Source organism: Salarias fasciatus, chromosome 1 (assembly GCF_902148845.1).
Source record: "Salarias fasciatus chromosome 1, fSalaFa1.1, whole genome shotgun sequence".
In the NCBI taxonomy this organism is placed as follows: domain Eukaryota; kingdom Metazoa; phylum Chordata; class Actinopteri; order Blenniiformes; family Blenniidae; genus Salarias; species Salarias fasciatus.
This window is the reverse complement of record NC_043745.1, coordinates 25,344,791-25,359,930: the sequence shown is the minus strand read 5'-3', so window position 1 is coordinate 25,359,930 and position 15,140 is coordinate 25,344,791. Positions and strand designations below refer to the sequence as shown.

The window sequence follows — 15,140 nt, the reverse complement described above, 5'->3', positions numbered from 1 at the left end:
CATGTTTTGTTATGTGTGCTTGCTGACCAGATAGTGACCCTATGCTGATGTATGCCTATAAAAGAAATGAATACGCTGCAGATCGTTTTGTTGGGCTCCGGTTTGCAGGGTTTCATATTTGGAACAACATTAACCCACATCAAGACTAAGATTTACCTCCTCATGCTCTTCAGGAGTCTAATCTGATCGTCAGAAGAGCAACGGGCCGAGAATTAGCCGTTTTTGATGAGCAGGGAGTGCATTTCATGGTCTTACTTACACATGGTAGGCATACACGAATCAACAAGCCTTCTCCTCCAGATGGAGGTTTATGTGTTGGGAGCAGTGACTCAGTCTGAGCACAGGTTGCAAGTTGCTTCAAAGATGGTGAGAGATCAGATTTAACGAGCCATTAGGAAGTGCGTTGCCGCCATTTGAGAAGAGAGATATTTAGATTCAACACAAATCAGACAGTGTTAGCAGGTATTACTGCGAGGTTTACGCACGCGAGATGAGTGTTTTAGTGATACTGTTTGAGTTAATTATACAGTAGAACAACATCATAGAAAAACAATTTTTTTTTTTTTGTTAAGATGGCCTGCAGTAACAATCAATTAAAGGTAAATAGGAAGTTGTAATAAAGAAACCACAAATGTAAGACAGATTTTATGTGGACGTCCAACACAATGGCCCACATAATTGTGAAGTGGAAGGAAAATGATACATGGTTTTCATGTATTTTTGTAAATAAAAAAACTCAAAAGTGTGTTATACAGAACTATTCGTGCCACCCAAATGCAATACTTTGTGTTTGGAGAATGTTTGTAGCAGCTTTGCACATCTGGAAACTGATGTTTCTGCCCATTGCTCTTCACAGTACAGATTCCAATTGGATGACGGTCTGGACGTTGACTGGTCCATTCCAACACATGGATATGTTTTGATCAAAACCTTTCCATTGTAGCTCTCACTGCATGTTTAGAGTCGCCGCCCTGTTGGAAGGTGAACCTCCACCACAGTCTGAAGTCTTTTGCAGACTCTGACAGGTTTTCCTCCAAGACTGTATTCGGCTTCATCCATCTTCCCTTCGAATCTGTCGGCCGTCTGTCCCTCCTGAAGAGAAGCATCCTCACCGCATGATGCTGCCACCGCCGTGTGTCGCAGTGAGGATGGTGTGTTCAGGGTTCAAGGAGGTGTGTGCTGCTAGATTTTTTCTGCCACACATAGCGTTTTACATTAAGTCCAAAAATAGTTGATTCTGGTCTCATCTGGCCAGAGAACCTTCCTGCACATGTCTGCTGTGTCCCTGTCGGTCAATAATGCCTTTTATCTTCCACTTTTCCATTTGTCTGTAAAGGCCTGATTTGTTGAGTGCAGAACAGTTACCCCATGAACAGATGATCCCACCTGAGCTGTGGATCTCTGCCGCTTCTCCAGAGGTACCGCGGGCCTGCCGGCCGCTTCTCCGGCTAATGGTCTCCTTGCCCAGCCTGTGAGTTTAGGTGGACAACTGTGTCTCGGTCGGTTTGCAGTTCACCGTATTCTCTCCAGTTTTGGAAAACAGAGGGCACCGGGCTCTGTGAAATATTCAAAGGTTGGAACATATATTCTTTTTTTTTTTTTTTTTTTTTTTTTTTTAAATAACTTAACCCTACTTTAATCTTCTCCTTAACTTTATTTCTGATGATGATAATGATGATGATGATGATGATGATGATACCATTTGCTCACATATATCCTCTCATGGACGTCTGAACTGCTGCATTTACATACTGAGATTAGCAACTCTATGCACCAATGAGGTGTTTTCTGACGGTACCTGGTTACAGAGTAAGAGAATGAATGCTTTTACATGATGTGACACATTTCAGTTTTATATGTGGAAAAACAGATTCCATGTATCATTTTCCATCCACTGTACTTGTAGTTGTTTATATTAATTCTGCAATATCAGGAGTTTTTTTTTTTTTTTACAATCAGGTGCACCACTTGGAGTTAAATGTGATTTTCGACCACGTCAATGTCAATATGTGAGAAGCAGAAAGCAGAAATGTTATGTTTTGTCATTAATTATGCAAATTCTTCAAATCTTACACAAGCAATACACATTTCATTGTGTAGTACAACTTATTTTCATGCCTTCTGTGATCATCATATCATTAGTTAGAAGAAATAGGAAGAAATATTACCAAATTAATATTTTTTTTTTTTTTTTTTTGAAAAAGGGACAAAAAATAGTCCTTTTCCTCAGATAAGCCACTATGATTCTCATAAATCATTCAGGTAGATCCAGTCTGGCGGCCTTTGCAGGCCTTTCAACAATCAGAGTTGTCTGTCCTTGATGTAGCATAATGATCCAGGAGCATACGTATCCAAACATTTTGATTCACTTTGTAATAATAATGGCTCTGTGGCTTCATAGTGAAATGCCTGTTTGCCGAGAAACAGAAATGCATGCCACTAATTAAATGTTCTGAATGCCAACGAATATGTCTTTTTTGTTGCTGACATATCAACGGTGAGTTTGGATTTTTCTGAGACATTTTGGCCACAGCGAATGTTTTTTATTATCCCTGAGTCGTGAAATGCATCAGTCAGCAGAGGTTGGTCTCTCACTGAGATATAAAGCCTGTGACTTCAGCTTCTACACTGAAATGGTGGGCTAAGATACTTTGTAGCTGTGGGTATGAAGAGAACACAGTTTTTTTTTTAGTTGTTGTTTTTTTTTTTACTTTTGCCATTAAAAACAAAAATCAGTTTTTCAGATCTTTGTCAATACACTGATTTATTGATTTAAAAAACAATCAGCGTTCATCTGTAGAAAGGCGCTGGTGAAGAGGGCTGCAGAAGACCTCCTGCCCTCAATGTATAGCTGCTAACTCCTGTTGCTCTCTTCTGCCAACATCCTTGTTTACACAATGTTAAAAGGTCACATGAAAAATGCATGAATGTGGCTTGAGGATCTCGCCATTCGTGCATGTGGAAGTGAGTACACAGTCTTAGAAGGATCTCAAAAGGTTTTCACAAGCAGTTGCTTCCTTCCTGAAGGGGAAAAAAAAAAAAGGTTATTTTTCAGAGGCTCACACGAAAGCTACTCCGGCTAATGCGTTTTTACCAATGAATCGCGTTTCTGCGCCAAAACATTTACTTTAAATTACCCTGACCTGTGGGAAGTTAAATGGGGCTTATGCTTCGAAATTCTATGTGTCTTTATGTTCGACAAATTGAAGGTGGGAGTTTGTTTATCATTCCTATTCAGTAGCTGTCGTTGCTTGAGGTTGAATGAGGTGAAAAAGAAAGAACAGGAAAAAAAAAAAAAAAGAGTGTTTGCTGCTCACTATCCTCACACTACACCTCAGTGGTGGCTCGGATTGTAATTCAGCTGAAGCTGAAGAACCAAAAGCATGAACACAACCTGTTTTCTGTTTGGTCAGAAAATTACTATGCAACTGTGTATATTTTTGCTGTCACTTGACAAACTTATTACAAAAACAAATCTATGTAAAGATGCACGAATCCAATTAAATCTGTTGGTATTTTAATGCTGCTTCTCATATGGAAGCCTTGTGTGGCATATATGTCTAATTGTGCAACCATTTTTCTGTCCCTTGTCCTCCAGCGGCCGTGTGAAGCCGCTGCTCGGCCGGTTCAGCGAGCTTGAAGCCCTGCTGTCTAACATGAGCATTAAGCCAGGCAGCATTGATGCCGTCCTGTTGGACGCTGGCTGTTCCTCCATGCAGATGGATCAGGCGGAGAGAGGCTTCGCCCTCAGCAAGGATGGTCCCTTGGATATGAGAATGGACGGCGAGAGGTAAGAGACGGGCTTCACACAGCTGCTGGAGTGTTTGCAGGTGCTGGATGTATAATCAGAGCCACTGGTGCAACAATGTGCAATAATGAGTGAGTCAACAACAAAGCAGCTGCGAAGAAATCATGCACACGGGTTAATATCTTTATTTTCTTATCACACAACCTACGTAATGAGATGTACGACTGTTTGCATCTATAGGAAATAAAAAGGAAAAAGTCAGATGCTTTCAAATTGAAATATTCAAATATAGTCTGCAAACGTTGCACCTGTTATACTTCTGGTTTTTGCACTGAAGCTCATTTTATAATTTTTTTTAAATTTTTCAAGCGCTCCGACAGTAACTTCATCAATGAAATTGTGTGTTAAGATTTGAATTGAAAGTTTTACCATCGTGAATTCTTTGCAAACAATGACCGCCCCTCTGAAAGTCTGGCTCCTCCCACAAGAGGCACATGTCATGTTTCAGATCAAGAGTTATAATCATTTCAAGAAGAAAATGAGGACATTGAGCATTCAACGGCAGTAACACATTTCTAAAAAGTAAATACGGTGACAACACTAGACTGAAGAATCAGCACTGCAGTAGTATTTTCAACCAGTTAGGTAATTAGTAATAGGTTAGTCACGACTGAGTATGGAAATATTATTTTAGAAGGGCTAAAGTTCACCAGCCTGTTAAAAAAAAATAAATGTTCAAAATGATTGTAGATAAATGCTCCCTAATTAAAAATCTGAAGATAGAAAGAAAAAAATCAAACCACTTAAAGTATGCAAAATATCAATAAAAACTTTTAAAATATCTGGCAAAATCTCTGTGCAGGGGCAAGGCTGGAGAACACAGCAGCCTTCATTATTTCAAGAGAAAACTGGTTATGTGTTGGATTTGACAAAATAATGAAGTTTCTTTCAGTTTAAATATAGTTTCGAGCCTCATTTTTGTGCCTGTTCCCATTTTAGTAGCAAATGAGGAAACACGATGCCACATGTTGAACAAATGTAGTTTGTAACCATCGGATTGGAATGGTCGTAGAAAACGTGTAAGTTTGACAACAAAGACAGAACCTCTGTCTTATTTCATGTCAACCCTGCTTTTCCATTCATATCATCCATCTATTTATGTCAATGACATCTCAGCCAGCTTAACAGCAAAACAGAAACTTTCTTACGTGTTCATACTTTTGACGTAATTCAAATTGCCACAGTAAGACTTTTTTTTAGCATGTTGTGTAAAGTGGAACATCAGGACAAAAAGATGGCTTCTTTAAAAGTGTGAATATACATGTAAATAACTGAAGACCCTTGCTACAAAAAGGAGGAACGTAATATTTTCATAAAAGATAAACATCATCAGGGCTTTACGTTTGGACCGGGTTTAGTTTCAGTCACATCAGTGACCAAATGCATAATATTCAGAGCGGCGCAACAGTTACAGCAGAGAAACAGCCCTGCACTCACATGGACTTGAAGTTTGGCCACTCGGGCAGCTGGAACTGAGACTTTTAGCAGCAGATTCCTTTACGTTTTGAGGTGTTGCCTACATGGGACCCTGTGCCTCGGTGACCCTTGCTCACCCATGATGCCGTTTCACTCACACCCTTTAGGACAAAATGTTCTCTTGCTGTCATGTATGTCCATTAACATTAACAGAAGCCATAATGACAAAAGCCGTTCTTACTGACTTCATGTGTTGTAAAATTATGGCTATAGGTGGATTTTCTGGCTTTGGTTGTCTCCGTAACTGACTAGATTATTCACATTTATAAACATGCTCGAAAAAAAAAATCTCATTTTGAATGATTCTGCTCTGAATTGTACAATTTTGCCCACATTTGACTCTGTTCCACTTCTGTGGGGTTTTTTTGTTTCTGCAAACCAGTGTTGAGCAAACAGCCTCACAGTCAAAATAACATTCATGGATCATTTTTCATGCCATTATTTTTATTTAAAAAAAAAAAAACACTCCAATGCTGATCATTAAAATGCAACATCTTAATCTAAAACATGATTGAAGACACAAATGTATTGTAAGTCCAGCTTGATGTTATCATATAGTAATATGCAGACATGTGATGCGTTTTCAGTGTTTCCAGTGATAAATTTAAATCACTTGACAATGTCAGTATAATGTGCAAAGCAGCCAGATAAGATAACTCATTTATGAGCAGTTGCACAACCTGCGTCGCTCCTCTCCTTCTCTCACAATCATTCTATTCATAACCGTCAGCCATAAAGGTTTTCAGCTGTATCTCAGAGTTGTCAGGATTCGCCACTGTCAGCAAGGACATGACGTCAAGCAGCTTAATTGGGCTTCTCTTTGTGCGTAGGTACCCCGACATGCCCCGCGCTGCTGACGTTGTGAATACCTTAGATCAACAGGCTCTCGCATCCATCCTCGCCGCATACGGGGAAGAGAGACACGCCAGGAAAATAGCTTCAGCCATTGTGGAGGCACGCCGTGTCAACCCCATCACCCGGACGCAGCAGCTGGCCAGCGTGGTGGCAGGTAGCTCGGCACTACCCTGATTAATTCCCCGCAGCTTTCAGGAGGCTGTAAGGGAAAATAAAACACGAGTGCGGTTATTAAGGCTGTCTCCCGGTGGGACATGTGTGTCTCAGAAAATTACGTGCTTTGTGATCTCAGTCATCATCCTCTCCTCCTCCTCCTCCTCCCCCCCCCCCTGGTTTGGGTGTCTTTCTTCCACACCTGCCTTCGAGATGAGAGACACAGATGAGACACAGACAAAGACGGAGGTGTCTGAAGCAGAATGTGGCTAATGCCTTGAAAACAGTATGGCACATGCAGTCACTCGTCTCTCTGACTCCACACGGCTTCTCTTTTTTTTTTTTTTTTTTTTCCCTCTTCTTCTTTTTTACCTGACACAAACACAAACACCCACACACACGCACGACACGACACACTCATGCGTGAAACGGAGGACGGATTATTTGTCTTTGCAGATTGTTTTCTTCGTTGTTCTTGAAGATTTATGACTCCCGGATTGTGCTGCTGAATGAGTGAGACGTGTTTGCAACAGTTGCCGCACCGAGCGGCGTTTGCGTCAGTGTCACCCTGGGAGAACAGGTGTGAGTAAGAGCAGCTGTTTGATCTTTTTTGAAGAGCAAAGCCAGTCGCCACCAATGTTGATTCAGAACAATCCAAGAGGTCTTGATTCGAGAAAGTTCCAGAGGGAGATCTGTGACCAACTGCAGCACTGGCAGGGAAAATATACAGGAGTGTATGTGTGTGTGTGTGTGTGTGTGTGTGTGTGTGTGTGTGTGTGTGTGTGTGTGTGTGTGTGTGGTATTGAGACATTACAAAAAGAGCCCTTTTGGGTTGTTTTTTTTTTCCTTTCTCATATTTTTGAATAAAACCGAGTGAAGAAGAAGTGATGCAGCAGACGAGGTATGATTTCAACTGGATTTTTTTGCACAGATAACGAAAACTTTTGCATTCGCTCGTTCTCAGAAGCACCATTTCATGAACGAGTTCACAAAATGGGGATTCATGGAAACAATCACAGGTTGTACAGTGATCGTATGCACAGCATACACATGTTCCACACCAGCTGTGCACTGCAGCTATCTCCACTGTCGATACGGTGGGGGGGTGAAAAGTGGAGGAAAGTCTTAAAAAGAACAAATTAAACACCTTTTGAACCTGTGGCGCTTGTATCAAGTTAAATTTACTAATTTTGGAGAACCGGGGAACATGATCAACTGTTCTTAAAGCAGCGTGATGCTAGGAAACGAATCCGTGCTGCACTGTGGTAATGCCTTATTGGCAGCTCTACCATATATATAACTATTGATCTATTACAGCTTGTCCATAATTCAGCCGTGAAAGTAAGAACGTAAACAGGAAGGAGAGAGTATAAAACACCTGCTTTAGCATCCTTGCAATGGCTGCCTGGCTCATTTAAGGATTTATAGCATTATTTTAACTGCTTATAAATCTCCCCATGGATTAGTCCTCTCATAAACTTCTAATTGAATATATATTAATCCCTACTTAAAAAAAAAAAAATCTTCAAATGCTGTTTTGTTGGATGTTCCTGTGATAAATCATAAACAGAATGAAACAGTGCGATGCAGCTTTCTGTTATGACCTAAAAAAGGAAAAGCAGCTAAAAACCTTTAATTTGAAGACTCTTCTTTCTCTTTTTACCTTTGAACTGTTTTTACCGTAGCTGTTTATGTGTATTTGTTGATTTTAATTTCTATATTAGAGAATCAGTCAAACATGTTGAATCTACCAGGATAATATAAACCTGTAAACCTACGTATTCTGACTTACGATTGAAAATAGAAAAAGCAAATCACAGTCGAAACCTGTAGCTGGTGGGAAAAACAAAACAAAACAAAACTGCTCTTTAACTTTATTTTAATCTGAATAGTATATTGGTAAAAGTATTGGGAATTGCTGAAAACCCAAAGGGAATGGGTCTACGGCTGCACAGAATGTCGTTCATGCTCATATGAGATTGTTCATGTGCCTCTTAAAAATAAGTAGTACTGTGTAGAATATTACATTAATTAGCTCTCTGTTTACATGCCGAAGTTACAGTAAACTATTACATTTTCTCTCTAAAAGATCCTCGCTTGGATGCTGGAGGTCCTGATTTAGGAGCGAGTCTTGATAAATTAAAATTTAACTAGAAGAGTCTGAGTGCTGAACTGACGCGACCCGATCAGCTGGTGGCTTTGCAAAGAGCTGCAGAGACACCCGTCCATCTGTGACAATTCAGCGGCGTTACAGCGCGATGCTTCTTTTGTTTCGAAACATTCCTTGGCTGAGTGCGAATGGCAGATTCACACCAAAACCAGTTTTAATACCAGCTCGCAGGAAAACAATAATTCAATAAGAGTAAACCTTGACTGTAGCCTGGTCACCGGGTCAAACAGCGGATTTAGGGTCAGTGCCATTCACATGTGGGAATTTCTCACTGAAATGCTTTCTCAGCTTGTGTTGTGTTGGTTTTCTTTGTCAGCACACTCTGTGTTTAAACAGGTACATAATGAGGATAATATTGTCTGAATAGTACACTTGAAGCTGAGATATTCTCTTGATTAGACAGTTGAACAACAGCAGCAGTGATTTGGAGCCTTTGGACTGGAGCTGGCCTGTTGATGCTGGATGATTCGCGAGCGCTCGGAGCAGCTGGGGCTCAGTTTGTAAAGCGGGTCGTCTCCTAATGTTTGATCCCCCCCCCATCAAGACGGCGAAGCACAGTTAGGTCTCCATGGAGCTCGATCACCTTGGATGGCGGTCTGCACCTCCGCTGTGTGTGAACGGGTTAATACTGGCCGTGGAAAAGCACGTTTACCATTTACAGTGTTTATTACAGAACAGATAACGTGACATTCTGCAGCTTTATGTGTAATTATTCTTGAATTAATTTTTAAGTTTAAACTGGACCGACTTTTCATTATTACCCTAAGTTTGTCATCATTCTGTTTAATCTTTTTGTTTCAGACAGAATTGCTGATTATATAAAGAACCTCAAAAACTCTCCATGAACTCTGTTAATTAGGCATGACTTCTTTTCTTTTTTTTTCTTTTTTTTTTTTAATGTTGAGCAACAAATGAGACATCAGAGCCTGTGTTTTGAGTTAGACAAGTTGAATTGATGATCACAAATGCTGAGCAGGTGTTTCATGAACATAGATGATTCTTCAAACAGAACACAAGCTTGCTTTGTGGGGCAGTTTCTAGAAACTCGCGAGTGGCGAGTGCCAAGAACACGCAAACTCCACGAGGGTTCAAACAAGGTGTCCTCCTGCAGGGAGATGACAGTGGACCGCGGGTTTGGAGTCTTGATTGTACTGATATTGCCTTTCTTGTCATCTTGCGTGCTGTTGATCAGGAGTTTAGATTCCTAATCTACCAACAGCATGCTGAGAAATGAGACGCAACACAAATGACCCATGCGATGTTAAATCTGCATTGTGTTGCTGTTCTTTTTAAATAACCGGAATCTCCTTTATGTCCACGTCTTAATCTCGCCTCTTCTCCGTGGATCAGTCTGCAGGACCTTTGAAAGATGAATTAGAGCGAGAGCAGAGGGCTCGGGGAGACCAGACCTGGGCTGGTCCTCGCTGTGCAGGCATTGTATTGATTGCAGTGTGACTCACACCTTGGGCTGTTCAGTGTAGGAGGGGAGAAATGCCACATCACTCGCCTCTCCATTTAGTGCAGCCTCTCTCTGGGTCCGTGTGAGTGTCAAATCGTCTCCTGTTTGATACGTTTGTGTTGGTGGACCCCATAAAACGTAAACCTGTTTCCTTCATGCACAACTAACTCCTAATCCAGGTCTGGTTCCAGCCTCAGCACCGGTGGTTTTAACTAAATTCTGGTTCTTTCCTTTTGAAATTGTGGAGTTTCCCCCCCCCCTCGCTCCACGTATCTGCTCTGACTGATGCATTTGTCTGCCTGGCACATTGATTCTCATAGATGCACATGTGCATCGGAGACAGGCCTCTCCCCTGGTCCAAAGACGCCATAAAGGTGAAAAGAATGACATGAAAAATTGTCTACAGGTGTAAATCATTCACAAGTATTAAAAAAAAAAAAGAAGAAGAAGCCAATGGTGGGGAGACAAGCTGACACACTTATTCTTTATTATAAAAACCAGATGATGAATTGGGGTCCAAGCAGAGAGCAATATCTGAATCAACCACAGTATTTGGAAGAGTAACTCTAGCTGGGATGGAGGTGATTTTACGCTACGATTCAACTTGATCTTGGCGTTCTGTGAACTTCGGAGATCAAGAAAGGCATTTGGCGCCTCTTTACTTGGGTATTTTAGTGACACATGAGCCATATCAACACCATCTCCGCCCTCCATCTGCTCCACACGGAGCCTCTGATGGACCCGTCGCTGAGCATTGCCGCTCTGCTCACTGCGCCTTGTGGATATTTTCGCTAAGTTGTTTTTTTTTTTTCAACTTTATGATTTCACTCGTATTGGCCACTGTTTCCAAGCAGAAGATGCTTGCTTGATGTTTTCATCCAGAAGGCTGTTTTTCTTCTGACCATTGAAATCACCAGGTGTAGCAACTCTGTCTCTCTCCGTGAGTCCTCCTCCGACACAAAACTGACGTCGCCCGTCATAGATTTAAACCCCAGCTGCTGGCTGGAAGGGAGTATCAATGATTATTAGTCACAGGTGTTGCTCCTTACCTCTCCCCCACGGCTTCCCTGAGGTCTGCTTCATGCCCTCCTCCCCCACCGCTGAGCCCCACGGCCACACCAGGCTTCTCCAACCTTCTTTTCACACATTGATCACACCTGTTTGCTCTGAAGGTCATACAGCATAGGACTCATCAGGCTACATGAGAGTTTTGACCGTCACAAGAATGAAGGTGTAGATTAGCTGTATAGAAACTGGTAAGTGGTGCGGCAGGAACCCACTTCATCTGTAGATTTTTTTTTTTTTTTTTTTTTTTTTCTGGTTCAGAAGAAATTGTGTCTTTACTGTGTAGATCGGTGACGTTGACGCGACGTTTCTTTCCCTGTAACTGGACAGACGAACATATTCTTGATTAGTATCCCAATCACATGGCTCTCCTGATTTTAAAGTTGATGCTTATGGGTGACTGCATAAAAAGAGGAAAGGTACAAAGTTACGTTAACAATTTTACTTGGTTTGACAAAAGCCGTTGTTACCCACCACCCCACTCACTGATACTGTAGGTTTTAATGCTCTGTGAACCTCCTGGGAAAATGAGTTAATGTGTATGTTTTAATTTTTAAAAAGAAAGAATTTCTGTCTTTCTGTTGAAATTATTCTTGGTTTGATTTTTTTTAGAATTCACTCTTATGTTAATACGAAAGGCAGATGGATCCAAAGAATCCCGTGGATAAAATAAACAGCATCAAAACATCGAAAAGACATTGAAAAGCTGAATGTAACACAATACCCAATTAAATTAAATACCGAAGAAGTCTTGAAGAAGGATGAGGACGGACAGAGGTGTCAACCTGAATATTTTGTCAATGGGGAAAAGAATTGTGGAGAACCTGGCTCATGGACTCTAAAAACAGTAATAGCTCGCCCTTCTGCAGCAAAATGTTTTCAAAATTAGATTATAAATCAAATAGAAAAAGACAAAATAACTGGAAAAACACCAAGTCAGATTTATTTTTTTGTACACACAGTCATCCATCCATCCATCCGTCTTCTGTAGGTGCTGGATATGTAAGCTGACGACGGAGTACCACTGACTCTTGGTGAAGGATAGATGCAGGAATAAGGAATAGGTGAGGCGGGACCCCTCACTGTCTCAGGCTCTGAGGTTGGTTTTAAGCTGGAGCTGAACGATGGTGAAAAGAGATTTTATCAGTCTGACACTGAGATGCCAGCAGGCAGAGAAACACTTTCTTAGACTTTGGTTTGAAGTAAGATCAGATTACTAATATGCTGGTTACTTCAGTCAAGGTTCGAAAGACCCGAAAGATGTAGCTTTCAACAAATTAATAGCAAATATGTCCAAAAACATGCTTTGTAGAATATCAAACACTTGAAATGGATTTGCTGTGCCAATCTTTCATTTTCTTGGGTTTTTTTTTTTTTTTTTATGACTCACTGTTTCAGAGCTTTCTGTTTCTCTGATTCTGGCCACTGGTGAAGCGACTGAGTGTTTCCTGTCTGAGTCAGGCTGTTTTAACCTCTGACCCTGTGAGGGACGTGGTTCTGAAAGCCCACTTCCCTCTGAGTGGAGAGCCTCCGGGAAGTTCTCAGTCTAGCGGAGTACTTCAGTAATTTAACATCAGCCTCGACGACTTCCTTGCTATTGCTTTGTAATTTCTTATAATAAAATGTTTAAACATTTGAATTTTTTTTTAAAATTGTATCAAAAATATGCAGTTTGAACAATAATACAAAATTCTGTCACAATATGATCCAATACATTGCACTTATCTGTTGCTGGTTCTCATTTTCAGGGTCGTTCCCCGCCGCCGTCGTCCATGCCCGTAGAGACCGGCTCCACCGGCCCGCCCACGTGGCCACCAAGACTTTCCAGGCTCTGCGTATCTTTGTGAACGACGAGCTGAACGAGCTGCACGCGGGACTGCGCGCCGCCCGGACGCTGCTGAAACCCGCAGGCCGCCTCTGCGTGATCACCTTCCACTCACTGGAAGACAGACTGGTCAAGCGTTTTCTGCAGGGAGAGGACTTATCTAATTTGGAGCAGGACCACTTCAGCCCAAGAAAGCACGCCTCCAGGAAGGATAAGAAGCTGGCAGGTGATGAAAGGGGCGGTGAAAACGCCGTCTGGGTTCCACTTCGCAGGAAAGTGATCATCCCTGAAAAGGAAGACGTGAGAGAGAACCCCCGAGGACGCTCGGCCAAACTCAGGGCCGCCGCGCTCAGACACTGACTGAGCAACGGCAATTACACCAAGACTCAGTTTGAGCTTTAGCAATTTTTATTTTTTCAACCAAAATTATCCACTTGGATTCTCTGCAGGACAATACCTCAGATTGACTTGACCAAAATGAAGCCAGTGAGAATGTCTGTTCGGCACTGGATTCTTCTGCTGGCAGGTTTTTACACTGTAAAGAAGCAAGACAGACGTGAATCTGTCCTCTGGCTGCATTTGAAGTTCACTGGGTTTTTTTTTTTTTTTTTTGGTAGTGTTTTGAGTTTGATTCGTGTCAACAGAAACTGTCACAGCACTGAAAAATAAAACTTTTCTAAGAGGCCTAAACATTTGAATGTAGGACCTAAAAGTAGCTTCATAGATCTGTGATTTTTCTGAGACCTTCCAGAGAAGCCACGCAGCACTGCACACACCCGCTCTGACATTACTCCTCTTTTTATTGGCATTCGTTGGTTTTGGGGCTTTCACACCAGCATCGAAGCCAACTGTCAGTCTCGTGGTTCAGTCACTAGAGCCAACAGAACGCGTTTCCTCTGGATCTTCCCGAGCAGCTGGCACTTCACAGGAGGAGGAGGCAGGTGAAGGCGTGTCAAGAACTTCTGGATACTTCTGAGGCGGAGAGCCACGACTGTTCCCACACAACCTAGAATTTTAACATCTTGTCGCCTCTATTTTTCAGACTTGAGTCTTTATTGATTCTAACCTTGATCTAACCACACAAAGATGACAAGTCTCCATAATGTGTGCGGAATCAAGCATCGTCCGAGTTTTTTTTATTATTTTTTTTTCATTTTCAGTCGAGTCCAGCTGTAGATCAATCAGAATAATGCAACAGCATTTTTTAAATAACTATTACTGAAGTCACTACCATGTAAATCTGTCGACCTACCACAATGTTTTCATGTATCGATTCATTCGCTGAGCACTGCTGGACTGTTGACGCATGATTTGGTTTTATACGCAGTTCCCGAAGGTCAAGATGAAGCTTCCATCCTTGTCACGTGAAGACGTTTTATCCTTGGTTTATGCCTGTAGAGAAACATTTCGCTGCAGCGTCTTGCAGGATGAGTTTGTTTTATCGCCGCCCCGTCAGGTTCTGCTCACTTGCTGCTGCCTGTGAGTGACGCACACACACACACACCGACAAACACAGGTGTACCTTCACACAATGGCGCAAGAGCTCTGCATAGAAATGTAGAAACCAAGCTTAACCTGTTTAAAGTGAAAGGAGAGTCATGACAGCGAGGACGAAATCACACGAACGTTGGTCAAATTTTAAGGTTTCACCTGAAAAAAAAGTGATTTTTTTATGTCTTTTTTTTAATTAAAAATGGAGTGATTTCCTTGGTCTTTGTGTTGTTTACTTTTCACATAATAAAATGTGCTCACTGTTGCGTTCACATCCTCACTGGTTCCACTGAAAGAACGGCGAATCTTCTTCCATCCCTTACACGTGCGCTCTTCACGCCAGCGCTGGAGTGCATGTGAGGTGGTTGTTTCGACTCCCCGTCGCAGAAGACAAACCGAAAGCCCCATGTTGTGTCATTGACGTACGCATCTTCATTGAACCTCCCCTGATGAGCAGCCGAAGCCAAACCTCTACTGTACCTTGTGAATCAGTGATGCCACTAAATACTGAATGACGCAAGTGTCGGGAGCGGTGCTGAATGAACTGGCTGCTTGTTCCTGAGCATTCTCTCACCTTCAACTGTAAGCAGATGAGCTGTTTTGATCTTTACTATTTGACTTTGACTAATTGTAATTGCTCCATCAAGATTATTAACACTTTTTTTTTTTTCTTCTTCTTCAGTCTCAGTTTAGTGCTCTCTAAATATACCCGCCTCGTTACCTTGGAAACTAAATGGCGCAAGTAACATTCAACTTGGGTCTAAAATTACCCGCCGTTTTAATGTAATATGAAATGAAGCCGTACGGGGAGTTGGAACGCCCCTCCCTCTCGCTCTTG

General features: G+C 41.8%; 1 protein-coding gene across 1 annotated transcript in view; it reads left to right on the top strand.

Annotated features, from left to right (window-relative positions):
• LOC115391400 (probable methyltransferase-like protein 15) overlaps positions 1-13,399 on the top strand; it is a 51,026-nt gene extending 37,627 nt beyond the window's left edge. Inside the window, exons 4-6 of the mRNA XM_030095645.1 lie at positions 3,599-3,790; positions 6,115-6,293; positions 12,735-13,399. Coding sequence (XP_029951505.1) covers positions 3,599-3,790; positions 6,115-6,293; positions 12,735-13,171 — 808 coding nt within the window. The 3' untranslated portion in view covers positions 13,172-13,399. The remainder of the gene's footprint in view (positions 1-3,598; positions 3,791-6,114; positions 6,294-12,734) is intronic.
• The last annotated feature ends 1,741 nt before the right edge of the window (positions 13,400-15,140 follow it).